The sequence below is a fragment of the Eucyclogobius newberryi genome, unplaced genomic scaffold (genome assembly GCF_026437365.1).
Source record: "Eucyclogobius newberryi isolate DKJ021-1_F unplaced genomic scaffold, fEucNew1.0.hap1 SCAF_9, whole genome shotgun sequence".
Classification (NCBI taxonomy): domain Eukaryota; kingdom Metazoa; phylum Chordata; class Actinopteri; order Gobiiformes; family Gobiidae; genus Eucyclogobius; species Eucyclogobius newberryi.
In genome coordinates, this window is record NW_027316532.1 from 25204213 (window position 1) to 25219107 (window position 14895).

Consider the following 14895-nt stretch of genomic DNA (forward strand, 5'->3'; position numbering starts at 1 on the left):
CACATGAGTAAACTGAATATTGATTTAATGGCAACAAGGACATAATGATACTTTATCCTTGCAAAACGTCATCGATCATTAACTGTACACAACAGTATTTGAGAGGATGATATTCATTGGACAGTACATTTGAATTCCCCGGTTGTTAGTTGGAATTTAGTTGGTATTTTATGTTTTTCACTATAACATTGTATTATTGAGAAAGATAATGCCAAGATACTAACATAAGGACAACATATTGATGGAGGTTAAAGTTCTTTTCACATGGAATTATTTCTTCTCAAAACGGCCGAGAAGATTGAGAACGAATGAAAAAGATAGACGGTGCTCTAAGAATACAGTACTTAGTACATACTTTGTATGTATACTTTGTACATGAGCGCGTGTAGAACTGTGTACATTGTAGAGATGGAAAGTCCCCTCCAGACCACTACTCGTCCGTTTTTACGCCTCATAAAGAATTCACCTTAATGAAAAAATGTCGTGAAAGTGCTGACAGGACACCAGCACCTTCCTACTATATTGGCATACTGTATATTGTTGCCGATGTTGTCAGAATAAATAAAATGGGATTTTTAGCTGTCAGAAAATGTGAGCAAGAGGCAGAAAATGAATGATGCCAAAACGTGACGGGGAATGTGAATGTCAGTCTATAGTGGAGAATATATAATGTACATTTACTGGATCAGCAATTGTTTTCAAAGTACTAACTTCACAAGAACCGAGTATATTCCTTAGTATCGAAATCGAGTTTGAAATTTTCAAACTCGATTTCGATACTTCGATACTAAGGAATATACTCGGTTCTTAATATCGATTTTGATACCACATTGATGATTAAGATGCTCTTTTTGGGTCAAAGTTTTAAACAATAGACTAACATTTACTCCTCAAAATAATAATACTTTCTTTATTAAACCACGTGGTCCTTGCCCATTTCACGCTGTCCTGTCAATCAAAACCCACAGCCAAAAAAACAACAAAAAACTTGGCTGCTGATCTGCTGCCTTTCTGAGTTCACAATTCACTAACACCATGGGCAGCACATACAAAGTTTATAATCAATACCCGTCTGAAGGAGACTTTTGGATGAATCATTTCTATTGTACATTGACTTAAAAAATACATTACCAACCATATATAAGTAGAAATGTGGTGACTGACGACTTCTAGATAACAAATATTACAAATAAAGTGTATTATTGAATAAATTGTTCATTCTTTTTTGACATTTTTGATTAATAATGCCATTGTCATAGTTATGAATGTATTTTTGTATGTGTTATAGAGTCTGTATAACCCACATCACAATTAGGATTTCCAAATACAACAAAATGTGTTTTTTTTTAAAATAACCAATTAGTCATAATAAGTTATATATTATTTACTGCAGCCCTAGAATCAAACTAGATTAACAATATATGATGGGAAAACACACAAAACATTAGCTTTCAAAGTGTTTGGGGGATATTAATTAAGTGTACTGGACATTATCCTAATCTTTACTTGCCTCATCCTAACCTATGTTAAGGTGAGGTTCACTTTATTGTCCCCAAAGGACCATTTGTCCTCTGCGTTTGACCCATCCTTCAAACTGGAGCACTCATTTCCTGCAGACTGATCCCAACCTTAACCCTAATTATTATTTGCTCACAATGTGCTGAAAACATGCTCATTAATTTGTCCCTTGCCGAACCTTTCCCACCCATTGTCCTGAGTAATTAAACCTTAACAACATAAATTATGACTAAGAATGATCTCATATTGTCCTTTTTTTTCCGGCAATAAAACATCCCAGTCTTGCAGTAACTGTCACCGTTTTGACAAATCATCTTTTAAGCACCTGCTCCACACTCGATTTCCCTTCATGCACACACCTTAATCTGCGCGACACGTCGAGCAATAAATCACTCTTCCCACATTGTGATGAACATACAGGCCCACATCCCTCCTCACGCAGAGTCACTTCACAAAGAGCTTTAACTCATGAAGCACGTCACCGCATTAAGTCATCTTTTCATTTCCAGAACAGACGGAGAAGTGGGGAGAATGTAAAAATAGCACAGTAAGTCAACGGTAAAGGGTGTTGCAAAGAGGCGCGATCCGAACTAGGAAACTCATTGATGGAGAGAGAGAGAGAGCGAGCGCGCACACACAAGAGGAATGCAGATGATCCCAAAGACAGAGGTTATCGAGAAGTGGTCCTGGTTTTGTACCGCATTGATTTTCCGCGCAAAGATTGATGTTGAGGTATCGAGCGGTTCTCGCCCTGGCTCCCCGGCGCTTTCCTCCTTTCCTCCTTTCACCTCGCACTCCTATTATATGTGATCATCGTAAAGAAGCAGTGGGCCCCCGTGACCCCTGCATTTATCAACATTACGTGATTACAGGTCGACAGCGGAGAGGAATTTAATCTGCTTTTCTCCGACAATCTGTGCTCCAATCCTGCGCTGTTGAAGAGTCGGATGTCTATGCGGAGCCATAAAACTGTGTTGTTACATGCGCTGTCTGTCTATAAAGAAGGAACTACACAGGCAATTGGCATTTTAATGGGGCGAATATGGTAATCCATGCAGATTGTTTTTGAAGCCGTCACTTGTATGATTAACAGTTTTGAGAGACAAAGGGGAACGCGCTATTTGAACAAAGGGTTGAGTTTGTGTAGTACATGAATGTCCTTTTCTCACCAAATATTGCATCTGAGTGTTCTAAGGTCTTGTTGAAATAGAGCTGGAAAAAATAATGTATATGGCACATTACAAAAGCAAAAAGATAAGATGTGAGCTTAAATTTGAGCCAGTGGAAATTAATTGTAGCCTTCTTTCTTTTGAATTGTATTGGCTTTTGAGAATATTGACCATATAAAGAATTACATTGCAAGAATGGTCATAAAGGTTTAATTTACTGCCATTAAAATGACTTTCATTAGCCAAGATAGTTTGTTTTTAATTTAAGGGGGGAAAATAGGCCAGTCATGATCATCATTATATATACCAGTACTTATTATTCCATAAATAATTGATGGAACAATATTATATTGGGGCTCAGTACTTATTGTGTGTACCTTTTCTTTGCAATAGTATTTTTTGTAAATTATATTTTTAAGATTTGAGCTGTGAAGGGTAAAATAGTTGTTGTTGTAGCAGCAGCAGTGTTTTTTGTGTCAGTGGCATAGTTTCAATATCACTGTTTATTAAGACATTTTCCTGTAACAATACATCACACTTCTTGTTATCGTGACAAGTAGACATTGGGGATTTGTCATATGGAAAAGACAATATGTTGGAACGGAAAAGAACACAAGCTATTTGTTGTTTGTGGAGGACATCGTCGTGCTTCAAAAGTTGCAGCCTTTGCCCCTTTACTAATTCAAACTACAATTTCGATTTCGACTAATCTTGCCGCTCAGCCATCCATCAAAAGCCACAGGAATAATCTCTACAGTCCCTATTCCCATCGGTCTGTATCCGACTCACACCCGTGCATCCATCCATTCATAAGCCGGACACAGAGGCTGCTCCAGTGCCTTGTTATGCTCCTCCTGGTCTGCTCTCCTCCTCTCATCCTCCTCGCTATCTCCGCCCGTCTCCTTCATGTCGCTGCATCAGACATCATGAAAGATTCACAGCGCCGCTTTTAACAGATTTTCACCAACCGGCCCTCCTCCGCCTCCCTCTCCCACCCTCTAACCACCTTCCCTGCCCTCACACACACTCGCCATCACACACGCGATCTGGAGATGAAGAAATGTACAAAAATGAGAAAAATTGCCTTAGCTATACAAGTCTGGAGTGGATGTACGGACGGACTCGACTGAAGATTGCGGTGTAAATATTTATGCCGGATCAAGCAATTCAACGCTTTTGATCGTGGCTTTTGATTCCATGTTCAAGGTTGGAAGGGTCAAGCTTCTGATGAGCAATTGCGCATGTCAATTGTGTATAAGATATGCAACTATGACAGATTGAGCGTCAGTGGATCACAACACGAGCCACTGCAGATTTGGTCATGTCCTAAGACGAAAAACAAAGAAAAGCAAAAAGGAAATAAATATTTAATCAGGTCATGCAATTACAAACAATCTAATTTAAGGAGGTGTACTTTCTTTATTGTACCATGCAGTCTTACACAAGTTCTGATCATTTTAAATGTTCCAAAAAGGTCAAATATGGTCCCAATCATGTTATTTTTTAAAGTATCAATACCAAGTCTGCATTGAGACTAAACTGTGCTCAATCCAGGATAAAGTGTGAACATACAGCAAGATAAACCATTTGACCACAATGATCTGTAAAATCATCAAATCATTAAACAATGTGGATGTGGGAAGTGATTAAAAAAAAAAAAATATATATATATATATATATATATATATATATATCAAAATAATAGATGGACTGACACTTTTTTTTATGCCGTCCGTGCCCACTTGACTCAGAGATAAATTGCTTCTCAAAAGTTTCCAAACTACATTTTTTTTGGACTAATGCCACAACTTTGACAGCTTTGCCACAATTCTATCCCAACAGCAGACTAAGAATAAACTTTCAGAAGTGTGTGGGCTGAAACCTGATGTTCAAGTGGACGGAGTAACAGACTATAGTTTTGTGCGTTTGATTTGATGGCCGAACCCTCCCTGGTGTTCGCTGTGTTTGGGTGGACAGGCTGCTCAGTTCCACTTGGTGGCGTTTTCTCTGTCCGCCTGAGTGAGCATGTGATGGGTGACACATGATGGACAGTATCAATTTCCTCACTCACGCATACGTAAATGCCCAGACCACCTACAACTCATGTGCAGCCCTTTAAATATTAACATTTCTATATGTCGAGTCATTATACCACACGCTACTGTCATAATTACAAGGCTCAGGCAAAACATTATGGCCACAGATAGTCAAAGTCAGAGAGAAAAAAATGTGTTCAGCATTTCACTTTCCCCTAACACTAAAAGTATGTACAAAACCTTTAAAAACTGCATGGGCACATTTCAGTTTGAAAATATTACAACATCAAGTGTTGTTCTGGAGATGTACAAATTTGAATACTGAGTATATAGCTTATAAATAAAGTGATATTTCTGCCCTTTTGTTGTAAATGTTATGGTCCATTCATGGGGGAATCGAATTATATCTTTTTGTCAATGTTGCTCGGTCTTACATTTGAATATTTAACTTTATTACTTATTACTTATTTATTTAAAGCTCTCACAAATCCTTTGGCACATAGTTAATCTCCACAAGCATTCATTTTTCGGTTGTGTGCACAGCTTTAGAACTGCTTTTCAGCTGGCAAAGTGAAATTTGGAGAAAACTCCCAAGCGCAGCCAATCAGATCACTGCTTTTGTCTCTTACTTCCGGGTTGACGAGACATAAATTAATTTCTTATTGCTGCAGACAGTGCACACAAAAAGCTGCTTTTACAATATACTTTTTGTGGAAAATGCAATGTTCTATCTCTCATCATCATCTTTCATCTATTCACACTCACAAGCAGTTTAGAGTTCTTGAGAATGTCATGCCAACATCATAAACAGACATTCTCTTGATGGACAACTTTACTAAATGACCTGAGACATAACATTAGTTAACAACTGGCAATTAGGATGGATTTTCATGTTTGAAGACGATGTGTATAAAAGATGTCACAAAATGCCCACAGGCTGGAAACCAGAAGGTAATAATGTTATGCTTGTTTGGGTATCAGCTAAGTATCAGCTAAGCATTTTTACTTGTTAACCATAAGTAAATAATGCACTGGCTGTTTTCTTTTCCATCCAAAGTCTCTCCAATCAATGCACATTAGCTTGTGCAAATCCTCTGTGTTGTTGACAGCATCTGTTTCATTCATGATCACTCCACCATTCGAAATCCATATTCATGCAGGTGTCTGCTGTGTATTCACTACTAATCAGCTCTCAGCATCACGTCACCCTTCATGGACCTTCTCTGCAGGGCTGTGTAAATAATCTCATTTTAATCCATCGAGATTCAGTCATTTCTAATCGTTAATCATCAGCTTGGGTATTTTTAATCGAGAGGTTTGATGATCGTAAGTCAGAAAAAACAATGTGGTTTGGAGCAGAATTCAGACTTTGGAAGAAGAAAATGACTGATTAAAAGTTTGTGTTTTTTTTTTTCAGGAAATTTATGTTGAAAGCTATTTTAATTACTGAATAAAATAGAAAGGACACACAAGACCACTCAATAAGAGAGGAAACAACCGTGCTTAAGATTTTTCGGCACATCGCCCAGTTCTACTTCTGGGATAATTCACACCCAATATCACACAAGCCAACTGACTTTAAATCTTGATTTTTATAAAGTCATTCAATAACTCAAAATTTAAGATATAACTCACAAGACCTTGAAAGGGAGGAACATACGTTTGAAAACTGAACTTTCTTGCAATGACAATGATCACCAAAAGGAACAAAAACAGCTCCGTCAATTGTAACAATACAGAAACTGTTCACTATTATGCCTGCTTTGTCCATAGCTCATCCATAAAATATCCTTTTAGGGGTAAGTTCATATCCTAATATTTAAGAACCCAGATCAGATTTTCGAATTAATCACATTTCATGCTCACTTAGTATCATTAGGACAGACATTAAATCTGCTGTGAGTTCACACTTCACTGTGATTGGTTAAATCCACCTGTCACTCACTCAAGCAGGGGTGGGCAATATTCCCCCAAAAATATATCACGATTTTCTTGGAGCCATATACACATTTCCTAAAAAATATAAATAGAGGTAAACAAAGTGTTATCTTTCTTTGTAAAATCAGCCTTTCACTCACTCAGACAATTACTGAGCCTGACCAGTAGAAAGAGTGAGTGTGCAAAAGAGTCTGTTTTTAAGCACAGCAGCTGCATTAAACAGAAAATGTGTGAATCACGATGGCGATTTCAAACAAAAAAAGCACATTGTCACAGGGATCAGATCACAATTTGATTTTTGTTGCCATATCGCCCAGCCTTACCAATCAGAGGTGAGTAACAGTGGTTGTATTTAGCGGGATTACACACAGAAACACTGAATCGTCCAGCCATCTCTAACATCCGTTCTAATGCCCACGTCATTGGAAATCATGTCAACGCAATTTTCCACCATCCTCCGTTACTACAGTAGTTCCCAATATTTATCCAGGCTTGGGAAAAGAACATCGCAGCCCATTGAACAGGTATGCAATTTGTAACTAACTCATTTAGCTGAATCAAATCCAAGTCGACTGAAACACAAATCCACTGCTCGACCCGCCCCTTGTAAATTTGCAATAGCCAAAGTGAAGAACATGCACATCCATCACCGCCTGACACCTTATATGACAGAATACGGAGCGTGCAGGTTACAGCCGTGGCTCCTGTGCTGTGGAGGGGACATTTTTCAGGCTGACATACGATAACTTGGGTGTGTGCTGCTCCTCGCAGACAATGGTATGAATGAACCTAAGTGTCATCCCTGGAGAAGGTATTGGCTTTCACCCACTTTTAAACACGTTCTATAGGAAAAGCTAGTCTTTATCTATTGACACTGTGAATGTGTAAGTTAAAATCGCTTGAAGGCACAAAAGCACATAGTCCGGCAGCAGGAGAGATGGCTTCAGTTGAGCTGCTGGTAAGGCCATAGGACAAAGGACATGACTAAGGAGAAGAATAGGCTTTTTTACACAGGAGGAATTTGGAGCATCTCCCATAGTCATGTTACAAAGAATATCTTATCTCAAGAAGTCTCCCAGCCTGCTTCCAAATACCTGTAACATGTTATAAAATCCAAACACATCTGACCCTTTGTGAAAGAACAGCGTTGACATTCACATTCACAACGAGATATTCAAATTTCCCCCGTATCCAATATCGTGTAATAATATTAGATGTTCATGATCACAACGCTGGGCACCAAAGGACATTCAGTACCATGATAATAAAGTACAATAAGCAATAATCTCAAGCAAAGTTCTGCATTTAATCAAGTTATTACCACTGTTTCTGGATTATATATGAAAATATAGGTCACACTATAAATATAGGAATAAAATAATAATAGACCTGTCCTTATGATTACTTATTGTTCAATAAATGAAAGAAAGATCATGGAACCGTATTTCTTTTACTTGGCTCGCACCAGATTGATCTGTGTCAGATTGATGAGTTCTTCACATGAATCACTCTGGGAAGGTTCTCACGAGAGCTGTCGAGACGTTAAAAAAATACTTCACAAAAACTGAAATTGCGTTAAATCCAGTGGAGAAAAAAGCAAAGTCCTCTTTCAAATCCACAAATTTACAAAGTGTCATTGTGTGCATGGTTTTGAAAAACAAACAAACAGAGCCACAATGCTGCTCTGTGATTGGTTCCAATCCCGCCTGCGGGCCCTAAATGTCATGTGATTGGCCCATTAAACCACTTTGCGAACTACAAACGAATCAGCGGGAGTCGAACAAGATGGATTCTCAAGAGTTTGTGAACTCACATAAATGGCGAGAATTCCTTGCTGGCAAGGCTAATATTTCTTAACTACATATTTATTGTGTTTACATGGGGATTTTTTTGTTTATTTATAGTTGTACAATAAGATTTGAGCTGTAGATAGTTAGAGAAGTAGCTTCAATTACAAATTATTGATGCTATTCAAGCACAAATGTGTTTCATTTGGCTTCTATTCTGATGCATATATTAGGGCTGGAACAACGAATCAATTAATCGTGACTAGTTAACTACATAAAATGTCTTGTTATCAAATTTTGATAACAAAAAGCAGTTTCCGTATCATCATTCATTGTTTGTGTTGCATCGAATCATCAAGACAAGTTCTTATGTTTGTGAATTTTGTTCATTGACAATGGCAATAAACCTTTTCTGATTCTGATCCTTGTGATATTTTTCTGTACCAATATAAATCACATTTAAAAATGTCATATTGTGACACGTCTAAGTAATAATATAAAACTATATTCAAAGAAGCCAGATTTATGTCATGAACAAAAACATGGAATACGACCCATGTATTCAATATCTGCTCATTTTCAGGTTATGTAATGCTTTTCTAATAAATAATCATTGTTCTATCACAGCCACAAGCACAATCAGTCAAAACCAGATGGATCACTTTGAATTGAACATGTTTGCGCTTGCTTCTTCAGCTGGGAGCTCACTAAAGACTTCACTGCTCAGATAATCAAAGCATTACTTGTCTTAGTCAAATATCCCTCAGCATAAAACATGACCGGAATACTTCAACTTTGGCTTTTGTTTTATCATATTAAAAAGCAGCCACATCTTGTCAACAGACTGAAGTGACCCTCTCCATCACCGCATATATTTGTCCTTACTTGGTGCTAATTATGAAGCGGAGCAGACTGCTAACAGCTGGGCTTTGTCCTGAATCATTAGGAAAGTGTTTGTTCCTCCCAGTGCACAGGAAGGCCACAGAGCTGCAGCGTGTGTGTGTGTGTGTGTGTGTGTGTGTTTGTGTTTACGGCTGTGAGTGATAATCGCAATGAAAGAGCCCTGCGTGCAACCCTGTTTATCCACAGCTATTTACACTTCTGATGAGGATGTTAGGCTTGGAAGTAAAGAAGATGTACAAAAGATAGCAGAGTGTGCGACCTGAGCTATGCAGTGTGGTAGTTCGAGACCTATAACCTGACATGAAAATTGATGTGTGAAAGTCATGATTCAGATTGATGGGGCGCCTCTTGCAGAAAGTGATCTGGAAAAGGCAGAATGTTTGACAAATACTGGGCAATGTTTAACAAAAGCCAGAGCGATCTCAGAAATCAAATCTTTGTTAAAACCAGTTGGGAGAAAAGCATAGACATCTCTATTGGCTCAAACTAATTGTCCTACAAAGTCCTTATATATCACAACATAATCCATCACATATATTATTCTTGGTTATACAGACGTTTGACCCATAGATAGCATTTATTTCTACCTTCTTTGGACACTCAAAGTAATGAAATCCCTTTACATCAAGAAGCCATTAAGTTAAGTTGCCAAAACACACAACTGTACGCGCAACTGGGAGAAGAATGTTAGGAGACAAGCGCTTTACCAACTGACAATAAGTATTTTATTGTGATATTGTTTATATACAACAGCATGTTACAATAGTAGAAACGGTGCCACATTTGAGCTGACAAATTTAAGATAAGATAAGATAAGATATTCCTTTATTGTCTCACATGGGGAAATTTCATTGGTGCAACGCAGGTAGATACAGAGGTAGATACAGAAGAACAGAACAGATCACTTATAGGAAGTCTGAAAAACACTTTCAGTAGAAGATCTCCTATAAATAAATAAAAAACTCCCATAGACAAATAAATAAATACATAAATACCATTGCATGTGATCACGACAGTAATTGCACATATATTTCCAAATCAGGTGTAAATATGTCATCCAACGACGCCTAGTGTTATTGACAGTGCAAACACGACAATAATCATTTTTCCATTTACGAACGCAGTATATATTTTGTGAAGGTAATTAATGTCGTCGTGAGGGAAAGATTGCACAGGTTCGCTCTCGGCATCAGCTGATTCTTCTCAAATATAAACAGGCCTAAGTCAGGCAGCTGTGTTTACACCAAGAGCTGTGGCCTGCGCTCTCCCGTCTGCAGAATGAAATACAGAAAAGCCCGCAATCTCCACACTCTGAGGGGAAAAACTCAAATTACCACCTTTGGGTCCGGGCAATGAGACAGGATTTCTGTCCGTCACCCTCTTTCTGCTCTCATCTGGGTGTCAGTTTTAATGAATCTCACGGAGAGCATCACCCCGACCTCAAATAACTGCAGCGAGATCAAGGTCCTGGCGGCAGCGAGGAGAAGCATTGTGTCTTTCACCTGTCAATAAAACATGAGATTTTAATGGAAAGGATAGGGAGAGGTTTTGGCATGTCTGGCCTGGTCAACGTGTCAACCAATCGCATCGTGTGGACCTTGGGCAACTCACGCGCCGCTCGCCTGTCAGCACACCTTTCTGTCTCGATTTGATTTGTCTGTCTCGATGTCCACCTCGTCACTCCAGCCTCCACACAAAGCTAGATATTAAAAACACTTCAATATGCCTTTTTTAATATTGCCGCGGAGGAGACACCGATTTATCAAAGCTAATACAGATGACGGATAGAGCTATGGAGGAGAGGTAATTATAAAGGTTACAATTAGCAAAGCCGCAATTATAGGTTTAGATATTTAATGTCCTCTGCAAAAAAAAAAAAATCTTCCTTTGTCCACCGTCTCTATGGTGTTGTACTGACTTAATATGTATAAAATAGACCCTGTAGCTCAGACCTCAACAATGATAATCTGAATTACTATGTTATTTGTTATTCTTTAGTTTAACAGTTCATACATTCAGAGAGCGTTCACTTTTGTCCTAGTTTGAGGCCAAATTGGATCTAGTTTAGTCCTAGTGTGGACTTGGTTTGGTCCTGTTCTAGGTTAAATTCTCACCTAGTCTAGGTTTAGTCCCAGGTTTAGTACAAATAGTGTAAATGAACCCTCTACTTTCAGTGGTTCATTATTTTGAATCTGTTTTAAGTATGCACAGTAAACCAATTACATCTAAAATACTGAATCGTTGTAATGATGTTCTGGTAAAAGGAATGAGTTGGTTAGTGGTTGGGTTAGTGACTGAGTGACGTGTTATCTGATTGGCTGGCAGCTCAACCGCCTGGATATCTCACACATTGATTATGTGACTGGTGGGTAATTGACACATTGATTAAACACATGACGAGCCTGAATAGCTTTCAAGGCTGAATGAATGACAAGAGAGTGAAAGAGGCTCAGAGGGACTGGAGTGCATCACAAATACAAATATATTGTACAATATCAAATGTGTCTGATAAAATCCTATTTTGCTAATGAGAGGTAGCAGTATATTTTGATTAGGTTATTTAACCAACCATTGAGAGCATCGTTTGCTAGGGTGACTTACAGTTGTCTGCAACGCACGTCTACACAAGCAGTAACAATTCGAACGCAGATGGTTTATGGCAGTGGTTCTTAACCTTGGGGTCGGGACCACCATGGGGGCCATGAAATGATTTCAGGGGGTCCCTAGATGATATGAGAGCAACATTAGTCTCAAACAAGGCATAAGCCCTTCAAATGAAGTGGTAAATGTAGATTATCATTTGTTGCTCAACTAAAGTAATTTATCTCGGTCTATAGCCTCGAAAGTAAAATCAAACATATCGGAGCGGTAGCCTTCTTTTTGAGGGTTGCAAATGCCATTGGTTGTTCTTAAGAATTGCTACTGGAAAAAGGTCGAGAACCACTGGTTTAAGCCAAACCAGGCATTTTGTGTTTTGAGTTGAAGTTGAATACATTTTTGGGTGAATGGTTATGATCCATTAGCTTTTGTCCTTTCAGTAATTTTTTTATTATTTTTAAGTTTATAGCTTAGATTTAAGATGAGGAGATTTAAATGGTAATTTTATTGAACGCCATATGCCAGTTATGATATTGGGCAATACATATTTTGTATGCATTAGGATAGTAATTTGACAAGATGCATGATAAATTGCAATCCAATGTAAATGCAATTTTAGTTTGCGCAATTATTTATATTATAGAATGTCCATTGCAATGAAAACAATATCTTGTTTTTTTTATAGAAACATTCTTGCAGTTTTCTACAAACATGTGGTGGTGGCATGGAATTCTTCTTACTAAGGTCTTTCTAAGTCTTTTCTCAAATATTAATGCTCCTGGAGTTGTTTACAATCTGCACTCTGAATAGAATGCGAAATGAAATGTATCAAAAATGGCAAAACTTTTGGTTCATCCCCAAAAAATTGTGTATATGTAGTCACAAACCAACACTTCCAGACCTAAAAACAGTAACATTCACCACAAACCAGCACTCCCTCAGTCTATGCTCACAATTAAACACACCCGCACATCGGTCCTCCTCGCTTTCTGCTTGGTTCACCATCACCACTGCTGCTGCACCAGTTGTAAACCTGCAAAAGCATCGCTGCCCCTGGGTCTTGCCAGCGGCGTCCGTAAATTATTAGCTTATGCAAATCTCAGCATCTAGTCACAGTCTCACACCGGCAGAGCAAACAATATATACATCCATACATCACTATTACTATGAGGTTTTCCTATTCATCACTGGACCACGGGTAACAAGTAAAGCTATATTATCCTTAAAAAGACTGGTCACACCTGCAGCAACATGATAAATGCTTTGAATAGACAAATGTAATAGCTCTGGAAGACAGCACATGGCACACTCACACCCACCTGCCCCGCAATGCCATGCTTACCTCCAGGAACAATGAACAATGCCCCAGAAAGTGCTATGTGGGCTCAAATAGATATGTGGGATGCGTTATAACAAGACGTCCAGCTCCTCTAAGACTGGGAAAGTATAGAAGAAATGGGAAATTGGACCAATGTTATAAGGTTAATACAAGAGTAAGTGGCTTGGGGGCTATAAATGAAGCTGAACTAATCACGTTTCATGGAGGGATTTATAGCATGGAATCAAGTCAATACCTCCATCTTGCACAGTAAACAGCATTTGGAAATTACTTATGAACCATAAAGAGACACCACAATGAAGATACAGTAGACTCACCGCAAGCAATTAAAAGAACACCAGACATGCCCACACCATTGTGCAATTTATGGCTGTTGCAAGCCCATCAATCATAACTCGCAGCGGGGTTGAACACGAGCGTGGGTGGCGTTAGTTTTTTTTTGGGGGGGGTGGGATGCACAACAACGTCTCCGTTCAACTCACCGGAGATCTCGTTCTGCGGGACCCCGGCCAGCGTGAAGCCCTTGCCGGTGTAGAACTGGCGCAGGTCCGAGCAGCTCCGGTCCGCCCCTCGCACCGGGCCGGCTCCCGCGGCGCACAGGCACAGCAGCACGAGCGCCCGCATCTTCCTTTCCATTCCCCAAGATTATGGATGACAACAAAAAAAAAAAAGAAAAGAAAAGAAAATCCTGGTGAATTAAGAGATCCAGAGATTGTAAAGCAGTTTCGTTTTTGTTGTTGAGGCGCAAAGTTGGGACCGAAAAAGCAATTAAAAAGACGCGGAGACGGGCTGAGCTCCGGGTGCGTGTGGCCGGGGCGCGTTCTGCGGGAGAAGAGGCTGCGGCGCCGGGTGTAATAGGTGCCGGGTTCACTCCGCTGCCGTTACTGCCGCTCCTTCTCCTGATGCCACCGAATCAGTGCCGTGATGCCGGGAGACAAAAGGCAACGCGCGCGGAGAGCAGGTGTAAGAGCCCGTGCGGCTTTATCTGTTCATTATCAAGGGAGTAAGTCCAAGACGCAGTGGGGGGGAGAAAAAAACGCGTAAATCGGAAGGATTGTCCGGGTGCTGAGGAGAGACCGGTCCGGTGAGTCCCTGTTTCTAGGCTGTGGGACAATGAAACGCGTGCTTTTGAGTGTGTGGAGATGGGAGTGTGTCAGTGAGATGCTCGCGCCGCACTTTCTCTCTTTGTGCGCTTCCCGGATTTGGACTGAACAGCGCCTACTGTTGGCTGTGAGGTGTAACTGCTCCGGAGACAAAGCGGAAGTGTGAATCCTGCTCCAAAGTATTACCACGTGCGAGGTTTGATCATTTCACCCTTGAAAGGAGGATGATTACTTACTTACAGTTGATGTCAGTTATTTAGGAGCAGTTTCTATTTGTCAAATTACATGTTCCTGATTACTGAATATGATTGATTTTTTTTGTTTTGTTATGAATGCAGACGTTGCTGTAATTTTGTAGTTGAATACAGTTTGATCATATAATCAAGATGTATTGTGATATCATATTTATTAATTTCCGATAGATACAGTGTTTTTTTAGCGTTAGATCTACAAGTCCCACAATTCTTTGCAGCAGTCGCTCCTCTCCCGCGTTGCTCAGCGCTG

The 14895-nt window shown here is 39.4% G+C and overlaps 1 protein-coding gene across 1 annotated transcript in view; it reads right to left on the bottom strand.

Moving 5' to 3' along the window:
• Nucleotides 1-13922, bottom strand: part of gpc1a (glypican 1a) — a 61996-nt gene extending 48074 nt beyond the window's left edge. The window contains exon 1 of the mRNA XM_072438957.1: nt 13771-13922. Within this exon, the coding sequence (XP_072295058.1) occupies nt 13771-13912 (142 nt within the window). The 5' untranslated portion in view covers nt 13913-13922. The remainder of the gene's footprint in view (nt 1-13770) is intronic.
• Between the last annotated feature and the right edge of the window lie 973 nt (nt 13923-14895).